General features: G+C 62.3%; 3 protein-coding genes across 3 annotated transcripts; 2 read left to right on the top strand and 1 right to left on the bottom strand.

The window, feature by feature from the left end:
* Positions 1–2,750: 2,750 nt before the first annotated feature.
* LOC136050446 (uncharacterized) lies at positions 2,751–15,134 on the bottom strand. The gene is given in 11 exon segments (XM_065739348.1): positions 2,751–2,888; positions 3,157–3,182; positions 3,185–3,345; positions 3,347–3,397; positions 10,972–11,025; positions 11,260–11,360; positions 11,581–11,694; positions 12,088–12,116; positions 12,253–12,398; positions 13,870–14,137; positions 14,930–15,134. Coding segments are annotated over 11 exon segments (1,293 nt in total).
* Positions 5,530–6,882, top strand: LOC136050447 (free fatty acid receptor 3-like). The gene is made up of 2 exons (XM_065739349.1): positions 5,530–6,075; positions 6,169–6,882. Exons 1-2 carry the CDS (start codon positions 5,530–5,532, stop codon positions 6,880–6,882), a joined length of 1,260 nt encoding a protein of 419 aa, XP_065595421.1.
* A 2,462-nt stretch (positions 15,135–17,596) lies between the features above and the next one.
* Positions 17,597–18,586, top strand: LOC136050444 (putative killer cell immunoglobulin-like receptor-like protein KIR3DX1). The gene is made up of 3 exons (XM_065739345.1): positions 17,597–17,881; positions 17,963–18,301; positions 18,426–18,586. The coding sequence occupies exons 1-3, from the start codon at positions 17,647–17,649 to the stop codon at positions 18,584–18,586; spliced, it is 735 nt and encodes a 244-aa protein (XP_065595417.1). The 5' UTR covers positions 17,597–17,646.
* The last annotated feature ends 519 nt before the right edge of the window (positions 18,587–19,105 follow it).

Raw genomic sequence — 19,105 nt, 5'->3', positions numbered from 1 at the left:
CCTTGCCCTGGAGGTGTCGGTGGTTTGTTTTCTTTCTCCTTATCCGGCAGAGGGGGAGTGGTTGGAATCGCTCTGTCCCTGCGTTCACCCTCCTCCTCCTCCTCTTGAACGGCTCACAGTTCGTTAGGGACGCAGCAGAGGGACGGATGCTTCCCGTGTGCGTCTGTCTGCGTCCTTCTTTTTAGCTGCCCATCACCCACCCGTCCTTCCGGACCCAAAACCTCCATCTGATCCCCAGATCCCCACACCCCCCCCCGTCTAATCCGCCCCTAAAATGGGGCCGATCGACCCCGAAAACCTCTGCTCGCTCCCACAACTTTTATTCACCCCCCGAGATCTCCATCCGTCCCCAAAGCCTCCAACACCGACTCCTACATCCAGCTCCAAATTCTCTGTCCAGCCCCACAGGTCTCTCCCCCTAGACCCCAAATCCTCTGTTCCAACTCCGAGCCCTCACCCATCCCCAGCATCCTTCATCTGGACCCACAGTCTTCACCTGCACCCCCAAAAGCTCCAATCGACCCTCCGTTCACCTCCAAGACCCCAAAAATCTCCACCCCGTCCACCCCAAAAGCTTCCAGAATCTCCACCCTCAAAAATCTCCAGCCCCCAAATCCCCCCTCCAGCCCCACGGATATCTACCCTGCCCCCAAATCCTCCGTGCAGACCCCAAATCTCCGCCCGACTCTTCATCTCCACATCCAGCCCCGATCAAACCCCCCCAAAAAAACTCCGTCTCCCTTCATCACCCAAAAAGCAAACCCGACCCAAACCCTGCTGTTAAAGTACACAAAGTGGGTGTGACCCACCGGGCAAGCTGCGTCTTGAGGGATAATTAACCTTTGCTCTAATTAAAACGAGCACCGAGTAGGTCGGGGTTGACCTCACCGCTGCGTCACCGACCTCCAGCCCCGATTTCAGCGCTGTGAAATCATTAAGGGATCGTGCCCGAGGGCTTCTTCGGTTGGGGTGAGGGTAAGGGAAAGTGAAACCTCCCAGAAATGGCGATCTTTGCCCCGAGAGGGAGGATAAAACCCTCCAGAATCAGGAATCCTCCCCCAAAAAAGAATTCTGAACACTCCACAGCCATGGGGGAATGGTCGGAGGAGGTCCTCTGCTTCGCTGCCCCCGGGGACGAGGGGATGAAACAGAGCTGGCTCGGTTGGGTGGGCCTGGAGAAGCATCCCCATCCGTGGAGGAGCTCAAGGACGGGTTGGACGGGGCTCTGTGATTGCGTGGTTCATCCTGTGATCTTTCAGGTCCTTCCCAAACCGAACCATTCCCTTTTAGGACTCTGTGACGGACGGGGGATGCTCAGGAGGTTGAGAGGAGGCCGAGCCTGCTCACACAACCGATGGTTTTAACGAGAGTCCAACGTACCGCGGTTATCCCGAAACGTCACCACACAAATATCCCCCAAATAATTGTTAAGTGATTCAAACAGCGTTTGCGCAAAGAGTTCGGCGGAAAAAAAAACTCCCAGGGGAGCGATCTCCAGAAAGAGATCCTCCCCCAGCGGTGCTCAGCCCTTAAATGGGGTCTGGGAGGGGTGGAGTCGGACTCCTCTCCTGGTCACGCAGGTGCATTGCCTTCAGCTGGCTCACTGCTCCTCGGGGGATCAATCCGCGCTTCGGGACGAACCCGGAGCTCCCATACACCCCCAAACATCACCCCTCTTTGGGTATAGAACCAACCTTGAACTGTGCCACCGAGCCCCACGGCCTTGAGGAGCTGAAATAGCCCCCGCAGTGACTGTGACGCGCGAGAGAAAAAGAGCGAGAAGAGAAAACTGAGTGATAAAAGGAGAGTTTGGGGATTTGGGTGGGGAAATGATCGATGGCCGATCTGATTTTGAGGCCCACAGCAATGGGATGGGGGCTGAGAGCTCGCCCGGAGGTTGCGGCCTCAACCAACCAAGCGCCAAGAAGACGAAGAGCCACCAAGAAGACGAAGAGCACGACCCTACAGCCGCGCACACGGCGCGTGTCCGTCTCCCGTTTCAACTCCATTTTCTCGGCTCTTCCATTCCTGTGGTGGCACCGCTGCGCCCTCTGCTGGTGCACTGCTCCCTCCTGGTCGGGTCACCTCAACCTCAGCTTGTAGGATCTCCTCGAGGTGACAGCAGAGCCCTCTTTTCTCCCCGTGGGCACGCGTCACTCCCAAGGTGACGTTTTGAGCTCCTTGTTTTCATTCACGAACGGTAATGGTTGGCCCAGAACGCTCGGTTTTGTGACCCACGGGAGTGGGTCTCGCTTCTGACCCTCGTTGCTCGGTTACGATGGCGCGCCCAGACCTTTCCGTTCCCCGTTTGCTGCAGAGCTCTTCCATCAGTGGTTGGGATGGGAAGCGCTGCGGGCTGCGGCGGCCGTGCCCGGGCTGAGCTGGTGATCTCGAGGTCGTGGGAAACAGCAAAGCCAGGGCCCTGAACTTCAGCCTGATGGGGATTCCTGGGTGAGATCGCCTCGGGAAGCCCTCCAGAATTGGGATTTTCCACCCCTAGATCGAGACGAAGCCCTCCAGGAGCAGAAATCCACCCCAGAAGGCTTCGGAAACGAGAAACCTGCCCCAAAACGAAGGGCAGAGGGGGAATCTCCCGCACTACAGAGGGGATACAAGCAGGGATTCCCCCTCCCCCAACCCCTCCCCCCCCCCCCCCAAAGCAGGATGGAACCTTCCAGAAGGGAAAGCACCGTGCACGCTTGGAGGATGTGCACACGCACACGCGTGTTTGTGCACACGTATTGCAGGCGTCAGCAGTGCCCCCCGGCGGCCACCTCGGCGTAGATCACGGAGGGCTGGGGGGTGGCGGTGGGGTTGGGGGGCTGCGTGCCGGGGGTCGCAATGTTCAGCTCGATGTAGGTCAGACCCTCGGTGTCAGCGGGGGGCACCTGGGGGGGACAGCGGAGTGTCACCGTGGGGGTCCCCATGTGGACCCACAGGCGATGCTTGGGGGTCCTACTGCACGGCGTGGGGTCAGGGGGATTGGGGTGGGGAGGGGGGGGTGGGGGGCTCGAGGGGCATGTGAGGGGGCAAAAAAAGCCCTTCCCCCCCCCATGGCGTCGGTGTCACCGCATCCCCGACCACCACCTCCACGGGGGGGGGGGGGGGACGACACAATATGGCCCCACATGGGTGGCCCCCAAATGGGGTCCAGACCCACGTGGGGGTGCAGGGGTGGGCGTCACCTCCAGCGTCACGTTGTCCCCGAGGGGGGAGGATAAAAAGGGGAGAGCCCGGGGGCGGTAGGAGCACCTATAGGTGCCGCTGTCCGCTGGGGTCACCCCGAAGAGGGTGAAGTCGGCCGTGCCCCCAACATCGGGGTCCCGGCGTTGGACAGGGGCTGAGCAGGAGGAAGGCGGTCCCATAGGGTTTGTTCCAGCAGCGGACCCTAACCCCGTCCCCACACATCCCAATTTTCCAATTTCCCAATGCCCCCCACCTCCCCAATTTCGTCCCCATACTCACGTGGCCGCACCGCCAGCCCCCAACCTGCAAGGGACGCGGTCTCAGCCCCACACCGACCCACCGAGGACCCCCGCGGCCCCGCCGTCGCTCACCGAGGATGAGGAGCGCCGCCATCCGAGGAGGAGGAGGAGGAGGATCGGGGCCGGCGGAGGGGACGGGGCCGAGGTCGGTTCCCCTTTTTGGGATGGGACGCGGTGAGGTCACGTCCTCATGTGGCAATCGTGGCAACAGATGGGGTTATGGGTACGGGAGGGGGAGGGGGAGGGTTAGGGGTCCGTGGGGTGCGGGGTTGGGGGGAGGGTTGGGGTTAGGGTTAGGGTTAGGGGTTAGGGTTAGGGTTAATTAGGGTTAGGGTTAGGGTTAGGGTTAGGGTTAGGGTTAGGGTTAGGGTTAGGGTTAATTAGGGTTAGGGTTAATTAGGGTTAGGGTTAGGGTTAATTAGGGCTAGGGTTAATTAGGGTTAGGGTTAGGGTTAGGGTTAGGGTTAATTAGGGTTAGGGTTAATTAGGGTTAGGGTTAGGGTTAATTAGGGCTAGGGTTAATTAGGGTTAGGGTTAGGGTTAGGGTTAGGGTTAATTAGGGTTAGGTTTGGGGTTAGGGTTATGGTTAATATAGGGTTAGGGTTAGGCCAATATATGGGACGGTCTATGGGGCGAGACCCCACCTCGTGCCCCATTGCGCTGCACCTCGTGTTTTCACCCCAATTTTGGGACCACCTCAGAGCCGACGTCTGCGGTTCAGACAGCGCCAAATTTCCCTCCCTGCTGCTCTATAGGACCCCCCTGTTCCCACCCCACACATCTGTGGGGCGCCCCACAAAAAGGGCCCTTCCCCTGCAGGGTTCCCTCACACCGAAGTAGCGTTTCCTCCCCCGCATGCGATGTCCCTGCCCCATAACAAAGGACAAAGGGCTTCTGGGGGGTGGGTACCTCCACCTGTGGCCCAACCCCAACCAGGAGTGTCCCTCATAACTTATGGGGTGAGACGCAGTGCCCCACAGACGCTGGGGTGAGCAGAGGAGGTGAGCGCTGTGGGGCTCCTGGGGGGCCTGTGGGGGTGGGATGTGGGGCAGTAATGGGGCAATGGGGAGGGAGGGGGAGTCATGGGGTTATCCGGAGGAGTGTGGGGTCGTGGGGTTATGGGGCGGGATGTGGGGTTATGGGGTTATGAGATCGTGGCGTTATGGGTCTTGCTATGGGGCCATGGGGCACTGGATGGGGCTGTGGGTCGGGATGTGGGGCAGGAGAGAGGGATATAGAAGTGTGGGGTGTGGGTCATGGGGTTGTGGGGCACAATATGGGGTTGTGGGGCGCGGGGAGGGGTTGGGGGGCATGAGACGTTGGGGAGTTATGGGGTGTGGGGAGTTATGGGAGAGCTGTGGGGTTGGGGGGCAGCTATGGGGTTTCACGGGGAGGTTCAGTGCCCCTCCCCCCCCCACTCAGAGCGGGAAATGCATTCATTAATCAAATGATAAACAAATGAGGGCGGCGCTCTCCTGTGGGGGGGGAGGGATCTGTGGGGTCTCACCCCATAACCCCGCAGCCCCACATCATGCCCTCTACCCCACGCTCCTGCCCCACAGCCCCAGAACCCCACACGGTGCCCCCATAGCTCGGTGCCCCGCAGCCTTCTTCCCATCATCCTCATCCCTTTGGGAGTGGGACGACCCCAAATCCTGCCCCACATCCTGCCCCATAGCTCCATATCCCACAGCTCCGGAGCCTTCCTCCCTCCACGCTCCTCCTCATCCCTCTGGGTCCACGTACACCTTTCCCACAGCCCCACATCGCATCCCATAGCCCTATATCCCGCCCCATAGCTCCATATCCACCTCCACGTCCTCGTTTCCAGCCCCACAGCCCTACAGATCCACGTGCTGCCCCACGGCCCCATCTGTGCCCCACACCCCCGTCCCCGTAGATCCACGACTCCGTAGTCCGCCCCATAGCTCCGCTATCACCCTTTAACCGATTCGATTTGACACCCCACCCTACAGCCCCGCTGTGACCCCGTAGCCCGCCCTACACCTCCTCGCTCCTTTCCCCCCGCAGCCTTCCTCCCGCCATGCTCATCCTCATCGTCCACGCGCTGACCTTCGCCGTGGGTCTCCCCGCCAACGTCTTCACCATCGCCGCCCTCCTCGCCAAAACGCGCCGTCCCCGCCCCCACCTCACCGCCGCCGACCTCCTCCTCCTCCACCTCACCGCCGCCGACCTCCTCCTCCTCCTCTTCCTCCCCTTCAAGATGGCTGAGGCGGCCGCCGGGATGACGTGGCCCTTCCCCACGGCGCTCTGCCCCATAGCCAACTTCTGCTTCTTCTCCAGCATCTACCTCAGCACCCTCTTTATGGCCGCCCTCGCCGTGGAGCGCTACTTGGGGGTCGCGCACCCGCACCGCCACGGCCGACGCCGGCGCTTACGGCGGACGGCGGCCGCCTGCGCCGTCCTTTGGGTGTTGGCCATGTCCCACTGCTCCGTGGTCTTCGTGGCAGAGTACCACAGAGCGTTCGGGGCCAACGGCTCCGAGGACGTCGGGGGACGCGGTTTTGGGGTCGAGATCGGGGGATCCGGAGAGGAAAACCCCAACGGCGTCGACCCCGTTGGGTTGAAGGTGGACACATCGCGGCGCTTGGGGGTCACCGGGTCCACCCCCGGGGGAAATGTGTGGGTCGGACCTCACGGCGTTGACCCCGTTGGGTTGAAGGTGGACACATCGCGGCGCTTGGGGGTCACGGGGCCCACCCCCGGGGGAAATGTGTGGGTCGGACCTCACGGCGCCGACCCCACCACCTCCGCCGGTGACATCACCGCTCCCAGCGCCTCCGAGTCCCCTCGTGTCCACACCTCCAACCCCAAACCCGACCTCGACCCCCCCCCCAGCCCCCGATCCCCCTCCCCTACAACCCCGAATGGGGTCCGCATCCCCACCTCCGCCCCTCGGACGTCCGAAAACCCCACGGCGACCCAACCCCCCTCTGCCTTCCGCTGCTACGACGACTTCTCCGCCGCTCAGCTCCGCTTCGTCCTCCTGCTGCGCCTCGAGCTCTGCCTCGTCCTCTACCTCCTCCCCTTCTCCATCACCACCCTCTGCTACGTCCGCCTCATCCTCACCCTCCTCCCCCGACCCCACATCCCACGGGAGAAGAAGCACCGCACCGTGGGGCTGGCCGTGGTCACCGTGGTCAACTTTGGGGTGTGCTTCGCGCCCTACAACCTCTCGCACGTGGTGGGCTTCGTGCAGCAGCACAGCCCCACGTGGAGACCCTACGCTCTGATCCTCACCACCCTCAGCGCCGCGCTCGACCCCTTCGTGTTCTATTTCTCCTCCAGCGCCGTGAGGATGGCGGTCAGTGGGGCGGTGGGGGCGGTTCGGGGCAGAATCTGTAGGGTTTGGGGTCGGCGTCGGAGGAGGGAGTGAGCTCCATGCGGGTTATGGGGTCAGTGGGGTCGATGCGGGTGGGGTGGAGGGAGTGGGACTCATCAGGAGGGGTTATGGGGGCAGTGGGGTCGATGTGGGTCTCAATCAGGAGGGGTTATGGGGTCAGTGGGGTCGATGTGGGTCTCAGTCTTGAGGGGGTTATGGGGTCAGTGGGGTCGATGTGGGTCTCAGTCTTGAGGGGGTTATGGGGTCAGTGGGGTCGATGTGGGTCTCAGTCAGGAGGGGGTTATGGGGTCAGTGGGGTCGATGTGGGTCTCAGTCTTGAGGGGGTTATGGGGTCAGTGGGGTCGATGTGGGTCTCAGTCTTGAGGGGGTTATGGGGTCAGTGGGGACGATGTGGGTGGGGTGGAGGGAGTGGGACTCATCAGGAGGGGTTATGGGGTCAGTGGGGTCGATGTGGGTCTCAGTCTTGAGGGGGTTATGGGGTCAGTGGGGTCGATGTGGGTCTCAGTCAGGAGGGGGTTATGGGGTCAGTGGGGACGATGTGGGTGGGGTGGAGGGAGTGGGACTCATCAGGAGGGGTTATGGGGTCAGTGGGGTCGATGTGGGTCTCAGTCTTGAGGGGGTTATGGGGTCAGTGGGGTCGATGTGGGTCTCAGTCTTGAGGGGGTTATGGGGTCAGTGGGGACGATGTGGGTGGGGTGGAGGGAGTGGGACTCATCAGGAGGGGTTATGGGGTCAGTGGGGTCGATGTGGGTCTCAGTCTTGAGGGGGTTATGGGGTCAGTGGGGTCGATGTGGGTCTCAGTCAGGAGGGGGTTATGGGGTCAGTGGGGTCGATGTGGGTCTCAATCTTGAGGGGGTTATGGGGTCAGTGGGGTCGATGTGGGTGGGGTGGAGGGAGTGGGACTCATCAGGAGGGGTTATGGGGTCAGTGGGGTCGATGTGGGTCTCAATCAGGAGGGGTTATGGGGTCAGTGGGGTCGATGTGGGTCTCAATCTTGAGGGGGTTATAGGGTCAGTGGGGTCGATGTGGGTCTCAGTCTTGAGGGGGTTATGGGGTCAGTGGGGTCGATGTGGGTCTCAGTCTTGAGGGGGTTATGGGGTCAGTGGGGTCGATGTGGGTCTCAGTCTTGAGGGGGTTATGGGGTCAGTGGGGACGATGTGGGTGGGGTGGAGGGAGTGGGACTCATCAGGAGGGGTTATGGGGTCAGTGGGGTCGATGTGGGTCTCAACCAGGAGGGGTTATGGGGTCAGTGGGGTCGATGTGGGTCTCAGTCTTGAGGGGGTTATGGGGTCAGTGGGGTCGATGTGGGTCTCAATCTTGAGGGGGTTATGGGGTCAGTGGGGTCGATGTGGGTGGGGTGGAGGGAGTGGGACTCATCAGGAGGGGTTATGGGGTCAGTGGGGTCGATGTGGGTCTCAATCAGGAGGGGTTATGGGGTCAGTGGGGTCGACGTGGGTCTCAGTCTTGAGGGGGTTATGGGGCCAGTGGGGTCGATGTGGGTCTGTCTTGAGGGGGTTATGGGGTCAGTGGGGTCGATGTGGGTCTCAGTCTTGAGGGGGTTATGGGGTCAGTGGGGTCGATGTGGGTCTCAGTCAGGAGGGAGTTATGGGGTCAGTGGGGTCGATGTGGGTCTCAATCAGGAGGGGGTTATGGGGTCAGTGGGGTCGATGTGGGTCTCAATCTTGAGGGGGTTATGGGGTCAGTGGGGTCGATGTGGGTGGGGTGGAGGGAGTGGGACTCATCAGGAGGGGTTATGGGGTCAGTGGGGTCGATGTGGGTCTCAACCAGGAGGGGTTATGGGGTCAGTGGGGTCGATGTGGGTCTCAGTCTTGAGGGGGTTATGGGGTCAGTGGGGTCGATGTGGGTCTCAATCTTGAGGGGTTATGGGGTCAGTGGGGTCGGTGATGACCCATAGATGGGGTCAGCGGGGGTCAGCGAAGACCCACGGACGTGGCTCAGCTTTGTCCCCGACATCCGCTGGGGTTTGGGGTCAGCGTGGACCTATGGATCTGCCCCTCCCCCCCAACCCCCCCCCCCCGTGCCCCACAGCCGTGGGAGGCGCTCTGTGCCCCATAACGAGGCCGCAGCGCCAATTAAAAGCTCGGTCAGCGGCCGCGTGTCCCTTCGTGCCGTGGGTCGGGTGCAGGCGATGCACCCGCGGGACCGGAAGGGGCGGAGTCTGATGGCAGCTGTCCCTACAGACCGGAACCCAAAGGTGTAGGGCTATGGGGTTTTGGGTTATGGGGTTTTGGATTATGGGGTTTTGGGGCTATGGGGTTTTGGGTTATGGGTCTTGGGTTATGGGGTTTTGGGGCTATGGGGTTTTGGGGCTATGGGATTTTGGGTTATGGGGTTTGGGGTTATGCGGTCTTGGGTTATGGGGTTTTGGGGCTATGGGGTTTTGGGACTATGGGGTTTTGGGTTATGGGGTTTTGGGTTATGGGGTTTTGGGGCTATGGGGTTTTGGGGCTATGGGGTTTTGGGCTATGGGGTTTTGGGTTATGGGGTTTTGGGCTATGGGGTCTTGGGGCTGTGGGGTTTTGGGGCTATGGGGTTTTGGGTTATGGGGTTTTGGGGCTATGGATTTTGGGTTATGGGGTTTTGGGACTATGGGGTTTTGGGGCTATGGGGTTTTGGGTTATGGGGTTTTGGGGCTATGCGGTTTTGGGGCTATGGGTTTTAGGGCTATGGGGTTTTGGGTTATGGGGTTTTGGGTTATGGGGTTTTGGAGCTATGGGGTTTTGGGTTATGGGGTTTTGGGGCTCATGCCCCCCAACCCCTCCCCGCGCCCCACAACCCCATACTGTGCCCCACAACCCCATGACCCACACCCCACACTTCTATATCCCGCTCTCCTGCCCCACATCCCGACCCACAGCCCCATCCAGTGCCCATGGCCCCATAGCAAGACCCATAACGCCATGATCTCATAACCCCATATTTTTGGGGGCCGCCCATTTCTGGGGTCAGGATTCCCACTCTGAAGCCCTGCCCCCCATTTTTGGGGTCAGGATTCCCACTCTGAAGCCCTGCCCCCCATTTTTGGGCCAGGAGTCCCACTCTGAAGCCCTGCCCCCCATTTTTGGGGCCAGGATTCCCACTCTGAAGCCCTGCCCCCATTTTTGGGGCCAGGATTCCCACTCTGAAGCCCTGCCCCCCATTTTTGGGGTCAGGATTCCCACTCTGAAGCCCTGCCCCCCATTTTTGGGGCCAGGATTCCCACTCTGAAGCCCTGCCCCCCATTTTTGGGGCCAGGATTCCACTCTGAAGCCCTGCCCCCCATTTTTGGGGTCAGGATTCCCACTCTGAAGCCCTGCCCCCCATTTTTGGGGTCAGGATTCCCATTGTGAAGCCCTGCCCCCCATTTTTGGGGTCAGGATTCCCATTCTGAAGCCCTGCCCCCCATTTTGGGGTCAGGATTCCCACTCTGAAGCCCTGCCCCCATTTTTGGGGTCAGGAGTCCCACTCTGAAGCCCTGCCCCCCATTTCTGGGGTCAGGATTCCCATTCTGAAGCCCTGCCCCCCATTTCTGAGGTCAGGATTCCCACTCTGAAGCCCTGCCCCCCATTTTTGGGGTCAGGATTCCCACTCTGAAGCCCTGCCCCCCATTTTTGGGGTCGGGGGGGGAAATGCGGTTTGGGGCGGGGCGGAGGGGGTGTGAGGTCTGCGAGAGAGCGGGGGAGAAAGGGAAGTTTGTGGGGTGGGGAAGGGCAGGAGAGCTGACTTCCCCCCGGGAAAGGGGAAACGCGGAGAGTTCGTGGGCGGGGGGAGATCTGGGGTCCGGGTGGAGGATATGGGGGTCCGGGTGGAGATTTGGGGGTCCGGGTGAGGATTTGGGGTCCGGATGGAGATCTGGGGGGTTCAGGTGGAGATTTGGGGATCAGGATGGAGATCTGGGGGTACGGGTGGACACTTGGGGGTCCGGATGGAGACTTGGGGGTCCGGATGGAGATCTGAGGGTTCAGGTGGAGGATTTGGGGGTCCCACTGAGATTTGGGGGTCCGGATGGAGATTTGGGGGTCTGGATGGAGGATTTGGGGGTTCAGGTGGAGATTTGGGGGTTCAGATGGAGGATTTGGGGTCCGGATGAAGGCTTTTGGAGTCTGGTTGGGGGATTTGGGGGTCCCACTGGAGACTTGGGGGTCCGGATGGAGATTTGGGGGTCCGGGTGGAGACCTGGGGGGTTCTGGTGAGATTATTGGGTCCGGATGGAGATTTGGGGTTCAGGTGGAGATTTGGGGGTCCGGATGGAGGATTTGGGGGTCGGGGTGGAGGATTTGGGGGTCGGGGTGGAGATTTGGGCGTCCCACTGGAGATTTGGGGGTCCGGATGGAGATTTGGGGGTCTGGATGGAGGATTTGGGGGTCCGGATGGAGATTTGGGGGTCCGGATGGAGACTTGGGGACCCACTGGAGACTTGCGGGGTTCAGGTGGAGATTTATTGGGTCCACACGGAGGATTTGGGGGTGCAGATGGACATCGGGGGGGTTCCGGATGAAGACTTTTGGGGTCTGCTTGGGGGATTTGGGGGGGGTCCAGACGGAGACTGGGGGACCGGACGGAGATTTTGGGGCGCAGGCGGAGGATTTGGGGTCCCGACTTCAGAGCATCGCGGAGTGCCAAGAAAAGGGGATCTGGGGTCCGTCCCCTTCAGCGCGCCCCATAACTGAGGACCCATGGGGGGCGCGGGGGGGGGGGGGGGGGTCCGTCAGCGCTGCCCCCGGCGCTCACTTCGGTGTAAAGCGTGGGGGAGGGGCGCCCCGCTGTGGGTCCGGGGGGGCTGGGGGGGGGAGGGGCAGCTTGCATCTCGGCGTAGGTCAGCCCCTCGCCGTCGCCGGGGGGCTCCTGGGGGGGGACAGGAGATGAGTGGGGTGCCACCGTGTTTTGGGGGGCTGGGGGGGGGTGCCATCGTGTTTTGGGGGGGCTGGGGGGGGGGGGTCCTTAAGGTGCTGGAGCCGAGGGTGGGGCCTCTGGTGTAGGGATGGGTGCGTCCGTTTTGGGGGGGGGGGGGGGGGGCTGTGGTTTTGGGTGTCCGTGGGGTCTGGAGGTGTTGAGGGACCGGGGGGAGGGGGGGGGTCATTTTTGGGGGTCCCTGGGGGTGCGTTTCAGGACCCCCCCCCCCCCCCCCCGTGTGTGATTTGTGGGTGTCTATGGGGTGTGGAAGGCACGGGGGGCTTCAGTGGGTCTGGGGGGGGGGGGGACACCCTGAATTTGGGTTCACGGATGCGGAACACTCACCCGGAAGTGCCCGGACTTTGGGGGGGCACCTGCGTCAAAAAGGGGGGTGGGGGTTATGTGGGGTCCTCGAGGGACAACTGGGGGTCCGTATGGGGGGGGGGGGGGGGGGGGCGGTTTTGGGGTGCGGATGTGGGGGGGATGGGGCGCGTTGAAGTCCTTCCTCACCGGAGCTCTCCTGCGTCCAAAGGCTGCGGGCGCTGAGGGCGAAGTAGAGCCCCGCGATGGAGACCCCGACAGCGGCGCAGACCCTCAGCACCGCCACCACCGCGCGACCCCCGGACCGCCCCACGGCTCCTGGGGGGGTCGGGGGGCTTAGGGTGTCCCCCATCGCAGAGCGGCGGTGGGGGGATGGGGGGCACGGAGGGGGGGGGGGGGAGGGGGGGGGGATGGGGGGATGATGGGGGGAGAGAGGGGGACAGTGGGGGAGCAATGGGGGATAATGGGGGGACAGTGGGGGGCAATGGGGGGGATAATGGGGGTACAATGGGGGGACAGTGGGGGGGCAATGGGGGGGATAATGGGGGTACAATGGGGGGACAGTGGGGGAACAGTGGGGGGACAAAGGGGGGATAATGGAGGGACAGTGGGGGGCAATGGGGGGATAATGGGGGGACAGTGGGGGGAAAGTGGGGGGGACAGTGGGGGGAGAGAGGGGGACAGTGGGGGGACAGAAGGGGGGATAATGGGGGGATAATGGGGGGACAGTGGGGGGGCAATGGGGGGATAATGGGGGTACAATGGGGGGACATAGGGGGAACAGTGGGGGGCAATGGGGGGATAATGGGGGGACAGTGGGGGGACAGTGGGGGGGCAATGGGGTGATAATGGGGGTACAATGGGGGGACATAGGGGGGACAGAGGGGGGAGAGTGGAGGGAGAGTGAGGGGACAGAGGGGGGAGAGAGGGGGGAAAATGGGGGGACAGTGGGGGGACAATGGGGGACAATGGGGGGATAATGGGGGGACAGTGGGGGGACAATGGGGGGGCAATGGGGGGCAATGGGGGGATAATGGGGGGACAGTGGGGGGATAATGGGGGGACAGTGGGGGGACAGAGGGGGCATAATGGGGGATAATAGGGGGACATTGGGGGAACAGCGGGGAGACAATGGGGGGATAATGGGGGGACACTGGGGGGACACGGGGGGGATAGTGGGGGAATAATGGGGGGGGACAGTGGGGGGACAGTGGGAGACAATGGGGGGATAATGGGGGGACACTGGGGGGACACGGGGGGGATAGTGGGGGAATAATGGGGGGGGACAGTGGGGGGACAGTGGGGAGACAATGGGGGATAATGGGGGGACAGTGGGGGGACAATGGGGGTATAATGTGGGGACAGAAGGGGGGATAATGGGGGGACACTGGGGGGACACTGGGGGGACAATGGGGGATAATGGGGGGACAATGGGGGAATAATGGGGGAATAATGGGGGACAGTGGGGGGACAGTGGGGGGAAAGTGGGGGGAGAGAGGGGGGACAATGGGGGGACAGTGGGGGGACAGCAGGGGGATAATGGGGGGGCAATGGGGGGAGAGAGGGGGGACAGTGGGGGTCATTGGGGGGATAATGGGGGGAGAGAGGGGGGACAATTAGGGGACAGAGGGGGGATAATGGGGGACAATGGGGGGACATTGGGGGGACAGCGGGGGGACAATGGGGGGACATTGGGGGGGACAGCGGGGGGACAATGGGGGGACAATGGGGGGACAGTGGGGGGATAATGGGGGGACAGCGGGGGGACACTGGGGGGACGGCCCACGCTCACGTGCCGCCAGGCGCAGCTCGGCGGGCGCGCTCCTGTTGGACGTCCAGAGCGGCTCGGCCAGCTGATAGCGACAGCGGTACGTCCCCGCGTCCGTCGCGTCGGTGACGGGAATGGCGAAATCCGCCACGTCCTTCCCGTCCTCTTTATCCATGTCGGATCTCAACGTCCCGTTAAACCAGAGCTGGACCCACGCGGCCACGCGGGGCACGTGGCACCGCACGGTGACGGCGTCCCCCACCGACACCCCCTGGCTGGGGTGCAGCGACACGGAGGGCGGGGGCACTGGGGCGGGGGGACGGAGCTCAGCTCGTCCCCGCGGACCCCCACCGTCCCCGCTCGATTTCCCAATGCCCCCCACCCTCCGTGCCCCCCATACTCACGTGGCCGCGCCCCGCTCGCTGCCGCCAGCCCCCAACCTGCAAGGGACGCGGTCTCAGCCCCACACCGACCCACCGAGGACCCCCGCGGCCCCGCCGTCGCTCACCGAGGACGAGGAGCGCCGCCATCCGAGGAGGAGGAGGAGGAGGAGGATCGGGGCCGGCGGGGAGCACGGCGGGGGACGAGGAGCGGCCGGAAAGGCAATCTCGTTTCCCCTCGAGGACAGGATGAAGACGTGATGTCACCTCCTCATGTGACAGATTTCCCCCGTTCGATGTCACCTCCTCATGTGACAGATTTCCCCCGTTCGTGGTCAACGCCGCTCGGTCCCCGATGGGGCAACACACGCACACGCACACGCACACGCACACGCACGCGCGTGAACTCTGTCCCGGTTCCCCCCATAGATAAGGACCCCTCGTCTGCCCCACGCTGTCCCCAAAGTGCGGCCAGCACAGGGGGGGCTCCTCGCGGGACGCCTCGACACGTGGCTCCCACGGGGCGTCCCACGTGGGGACGTCACACGCGGTCCCCAAAACTCACGGCCAGCTCCGTGCTTCCCTCCCCCAGCCCCACAGAGACCTCTGGGGGGCACCGACGAACACGGGCAGTGATCCCTCGCTCTCGTTCCAGCCCCGGTTAAATTAGATATAATTTTAATCTCAATCTACGACTTCTGATTTCTGATAACCCCACGGGGCAACGTCAGCCCCATGGGGCTCCGTCTTTGCACCCGCCCCGTCAGCACCGCGTCCTCGTGCCCGGGGGGGGACACACGAAGTTGGACGCTGTGAGCATCACGGAGGGGCAGAATCCCAACGGCCGCGCTCCTCCCGACGCAGCCCAGGACGCACTCAGTCCCCTCCGGGTTGAGAAACGCACGCTCCCGTCGAGCCTTCATCCCACCGACACCCCCCACGTCCTCCTCCTCGGGGTCCAACTCAAGACGTGCTCATCCCCATCTCTACCCGTGCTCGAGTTTGCCCCGAGCCGGGCGTTGAACTTCACGAGGTCGGCGCGGGCTCACCCGGTCCGGGTCGGCCCTTTACGATCCCTTGGCGTCCCGTTACGAGTGGGGTCCCCCCAAGGGGTCAGTTGTGGGGCTCGTCTCGTTTAATATCTTTATTGATGACCGAGACGAGGGGGTTTTGAGTACCCTCAGTCCGTTGGCAGACGACCCCGAGTTGGGAGGATGTGTTGATGAGCGTAGGGAGGCCCTGCCGAGGGTCCCCCATCCGCTGGGGGGGGGGTCTCGGGGGTGTCCCCATCCCACCCCTGCTCGTCGTCATCATCATCATCATCCTCGTCAGGCTCCGGGCGGTAGAAAAGGGCATGGAGCAACGGGGGGCTGCAGGGGGTCTTCAGCCGCCATCAGAGGGGTACAGGGGGGTGACATGATCTGGACGGGGGTGGGGGAGGGGAAGAAAAAAAGAAGGGGAAAGTCAGAGGATCCTCAGCCTCCTATTAAACGCACCCCACCCCCCCCCAACAGACCCCAAGGACCCCCCCCACCCTTAACTTCTGGCTATAGGGTTCCCAGAGTTATGGTGCACCCCATATTTTTGGGGACTCCTCCGGATTTCCAGACCCCCCCCCCCCTTCATACCTACAAACTTCCTGAATCTGAGGACCCTCACCAGACCCAGAGGACCCCCCACTCTTAACTTCTGTCTATGGGACCCCCAGAGTTATGGGGCACCCCGAACTTCGGGGTCCCCCAAACTCAAATTTTTGGGGACTTTCTCAGATTTTTAGATCCCTCCTTAATACCTACGACCCTCCCGAACCCGGGGACCCCCCCCCAGCCCCTCACCTGATGCTCGCACTGCTCGCTCTGCGTCCACACCCATCTCTGCTCTCTGTGTCATCACCGCCGCTCCACTGCGCCCTGAGCTGCGCTACCTGTGCTTATAAAGACAGCGATGACGTCACTCGGGGGGCGGGGCTTCGCGCAGAAGGAGGCTTCCTATTGGTAGCCGAGCGGCGTGGGGGGCGTGGCTAGGCGACGTGGCTAGCTCAATGGGATGAGGTTCAATAAGGCCGAGTGCTGCACTTTGGCCACCATAACCCCATGCAATGCTATAGGGGCAGAACGGCTTGAAGGACGTAGAGAGGAAAAGGACCTGGGGGTGTTGGGTGATGCTCGACTCAACGTGAGCCCGCAGTGTGCCCAGGTGGCCAAGAAGGCCAACGGCATCCTGGCCTGGATTAGAAATAGTGTACCCAGCAGGAGCAGGGAGGTGAGCATCCCCCTGTACTCAGCTCTGGTGCTGCGTTCAGTTTTGGGCCCCTCACTACGAGAAGGACATTGAGGCCCTGGAGCGTGTTCAGAATTTCAGAAAGAAATCCTTCCCCAGTGGCGGTCGGCCCTGACATGGGGTCTGGGAGAGGTGGAAACGTGTCACACAATGGGTGCACCACTCGCACGAGGATCGAGACCCGCGACTCGAGACCCAGGAGAGGAGAAATACACCGTGAAATACAATCTCTCTTCCTCTCTCCGTCTCTCCTTCTCTCCTCCTTCCTCCCATCCTTCCTTTGCTCGATTTTCCTCCTGGAATGAATTTGCCTCAAAGCGGTTGATAAGGAAACGGCACTTACGTCGAGCACCCGTGTCCGTGCTGCTCACCGTCGTTACAGTATCACCCGATTTTCCCTCCAATTAGTGGATTAATTGATCTCGGGAAGCCCACTGCGTAGCCTTGTGCTGGATAGGGATTGCTATCTGGGGGGGTCTTCCCCCCCCCCCCTCCCCAAATTAGCAGTCCTTCTTCAGGGCACGGATTCTTCCCTTTGAATCCACCTGAGGAACCGTCGGGAGAGGCAGAAAGGTCAGCCAGAAGTGGCTCGACTGGGATTGGCTCACAGAATAACGACTCCAACGTGGCGAGCTGGAAAGCAGCGTCGTGTTGTCGGCGTCCCCTGGGGACAGCTGCAGAAGCTCAGCACTCCGGGGACGGCGTGTGACACTCAGTGGGTGACACCGCTCTACGTGCAGCACACACCGCCGTGACACCTCCCCTTGGGAACCACAAAAGCCACGCGAGGAGGTGACGTCATGGCCCCTGATGGGAAACGGAGCAGCTCTGACCCCGCTGCAGTCCCTGAGCTGCTCCTCCTCGCGGCGCCGATGGCGGCGGTCCTCGTCCTCGGTGAGTGACGGCGGGGGACGCGGTGCCCGGGGGTCTCGGTGGGACGGTGTGGGTCAGACACTGTGCCCCTCGCAGGTTGGGCGCTGGTGGCAGCGAGCGGGGCGCGGCCACGTGAGTATGGGGACAACGGGGGGACGGAGGGAGGGGGGCATTGGGAAATCAAGCGGGGACGGTGGGGGTCTGTGGGGACAATCTGAGCTCTGTCCCCCTGCCCCAGTGTCCCGCCCCTCCGTGTCGCTGCACCCCAGCCAGTGGGTGGACATGGGGGACAATGTCACCCTGCGGTGCCACGTGCCCCGGCCGGCCGCCCAGGTTGAGTTCTACCAGGATGAGCATCTGAGGCTTCACAAGCGCAAGGAGGAGGGGTCGGACGCTTCTGACTTCTCCTTCATCATCACCGAGATGAAACACGCCGTGAAGTATCGGTGTCGGTATCGAGCGCTGGAGCCACCGGGGGCATCAGAAATAAGTGACCCCGTGGAGCTGGTGGTGACAGGTGAGGGCACTGGGGACACCGGGCGGCCCTGGGCTGTCCCCACGGGGCCATGTCCCATTGCTGTCCCCTCTTCGCACGCAGATCTCTGGTTCCCCCCGCCCAGCATTTCCCTGAGCCCCAAGGGATGGGACAGAAATGGGACCAACGACACCGTCCGCGTGGAGATGGGGACCGACGTCACCATCCGCTGCTGGAACCAATATAACGGGTCCACCTTCCTGCACAAGGACGGGCGCTCGGCCCCGATCCAGCGCCAGAACCCCGATATTGGGGGCACGGCCACCTTCACTCTCTTCGGGGTGACCCCAGCAGACGCCGGCACCTATAGGTGCTCCTACCATCCCGGGGGGTACTACCTTCTCTCTTCACCCCTTGGGAACAACGTGACGCTGGAGGTGACGCCCAGCCCCGCGGCCCCAGGTAGGTGGGAGCCCCATATTTGGGTGCCCCTTGTGCCCCACCCGTGGGTGGCCGCGGCTCCGCGTCCCGTCCTCGAGGAGTTTCTTCCAGGGGGTGCAGTCACCCCAAAGCTCACACCCCACAGGTGCTGAGGGGCTCCGTGTGAATGTAGTGGTGGCGGTGGTGAGGGGATGCGCCGCCGCCCTCATCTTCGGCCTCGGCCTCTTCTTCCTCGTGGACGCCCGCAGCCTCTGGGCGCACAGAGATGACGGTACCGGCGGCGATAGTTTCAAACCGATTCCATAGGGATCCCCTATAAACATGGATAAGTATCTTCCAGTTTCGTGTCCCCCCCCTCCAAGTACCCCTCCCCTTTCTGCCCTCGAATAAAGTTCATTTTTTTCCACCTCGTCTGCTGCGGTGCTGCGTCGGCTTCGGGAGAAAACCAGTGCTGACAACACAGCCACGGTCCAGCAGCAGATGCTGAGCAGTGCCAAGGACGATTTTGTTTCTCAGCTTCTCATCTTGAGCCACATCTTGAGCAGTGCCAAGGACGATTTTGTTTCTCAGCTTCTCATCTTGAGGGGTTGGGGGGCGCCAGGAGGGGCTGGGGGGGTGGGACACGCAAAGGGACGTCCCACGCTGCGTGGTATCGTGTGAAAATCTGTAACTCAGAGGGGATTTTTATGGGGTGGGGGTGGGGGGGCAGCTGCTGCTCGTGGAGTTGTCTTTCGTTGGGGTTGCGCTGCGCATCGCCCGTCCTATTCACACGCTCACCATTACGGTTTTATCCACGACCTTCGAGTCTTACTCTTTTTCTTTATC

Source organism: Cyrtonyx montezumae, unplaced genomic scaffold (genome assembly GCF_038088225.1).
Source record: "Cyrtonyx montezumae isolate F1298 unplaced genomic scaffold, pur_monq_1.0 scaffold_235, whole genome shotgun sequence".
In the NCBI taxonomy this organism is placed as follows: domain Eukaryota; kingdom Metazoa; phylum Chordata; class Aves; order Galliformes; family Odontophoridae; genus Cyrtonyx; species Cyrtonyx montezumae.
Note: the sequence above shows the minus strand (reverse complement) of the source record. Positions and strands in the feature narration are given on the sequence as shown.

What these genes read in the sequence shown, in the direction of transcription:
- LOC136050447 (XM_065739349.1), top strand. Translation starts at nt 5,530, where the DNA reads ATGCTCATCCTCATCGTCCACGCGCTGACCTTCGCCGTGGGTCTCCCC. An exon ending in TCGACCCCGTTGGGTTGAAG is followed by an intron (nt 6,076 to 6,168) that starts GTGGACACATCG and finishes GTTGGGTTGAAG; the next exon opens with GTGGACACATCGCGGCGCTT.
- LOC136050444 (XM_065739345.1), top strand. Translation starts at nt 17,647, where the DNA reads ATGGGGGACAATGTCACCCTGCGGTGCCACGTGCCCCGGCCGGCCGCC. An exon ending in CGTGGAGCTGGTGGTGACAG is followed by an intron (nt 17,882 to 17,962) that starts GTGAGGGCACTG and finishes CTTCGCACGCAG; the next exon opens with ATCTCTGGTTCCCCCCGCCC. An exon ending in GCCCAGCCCCGCGGCCCCAG is followed by an intron (nt 18,302 to 18,425) that starts GTAGGTGGGAGC and finishes CACACCCCACAG; the next exon opens with GTGCTGAGGGGCTCCGTGTG.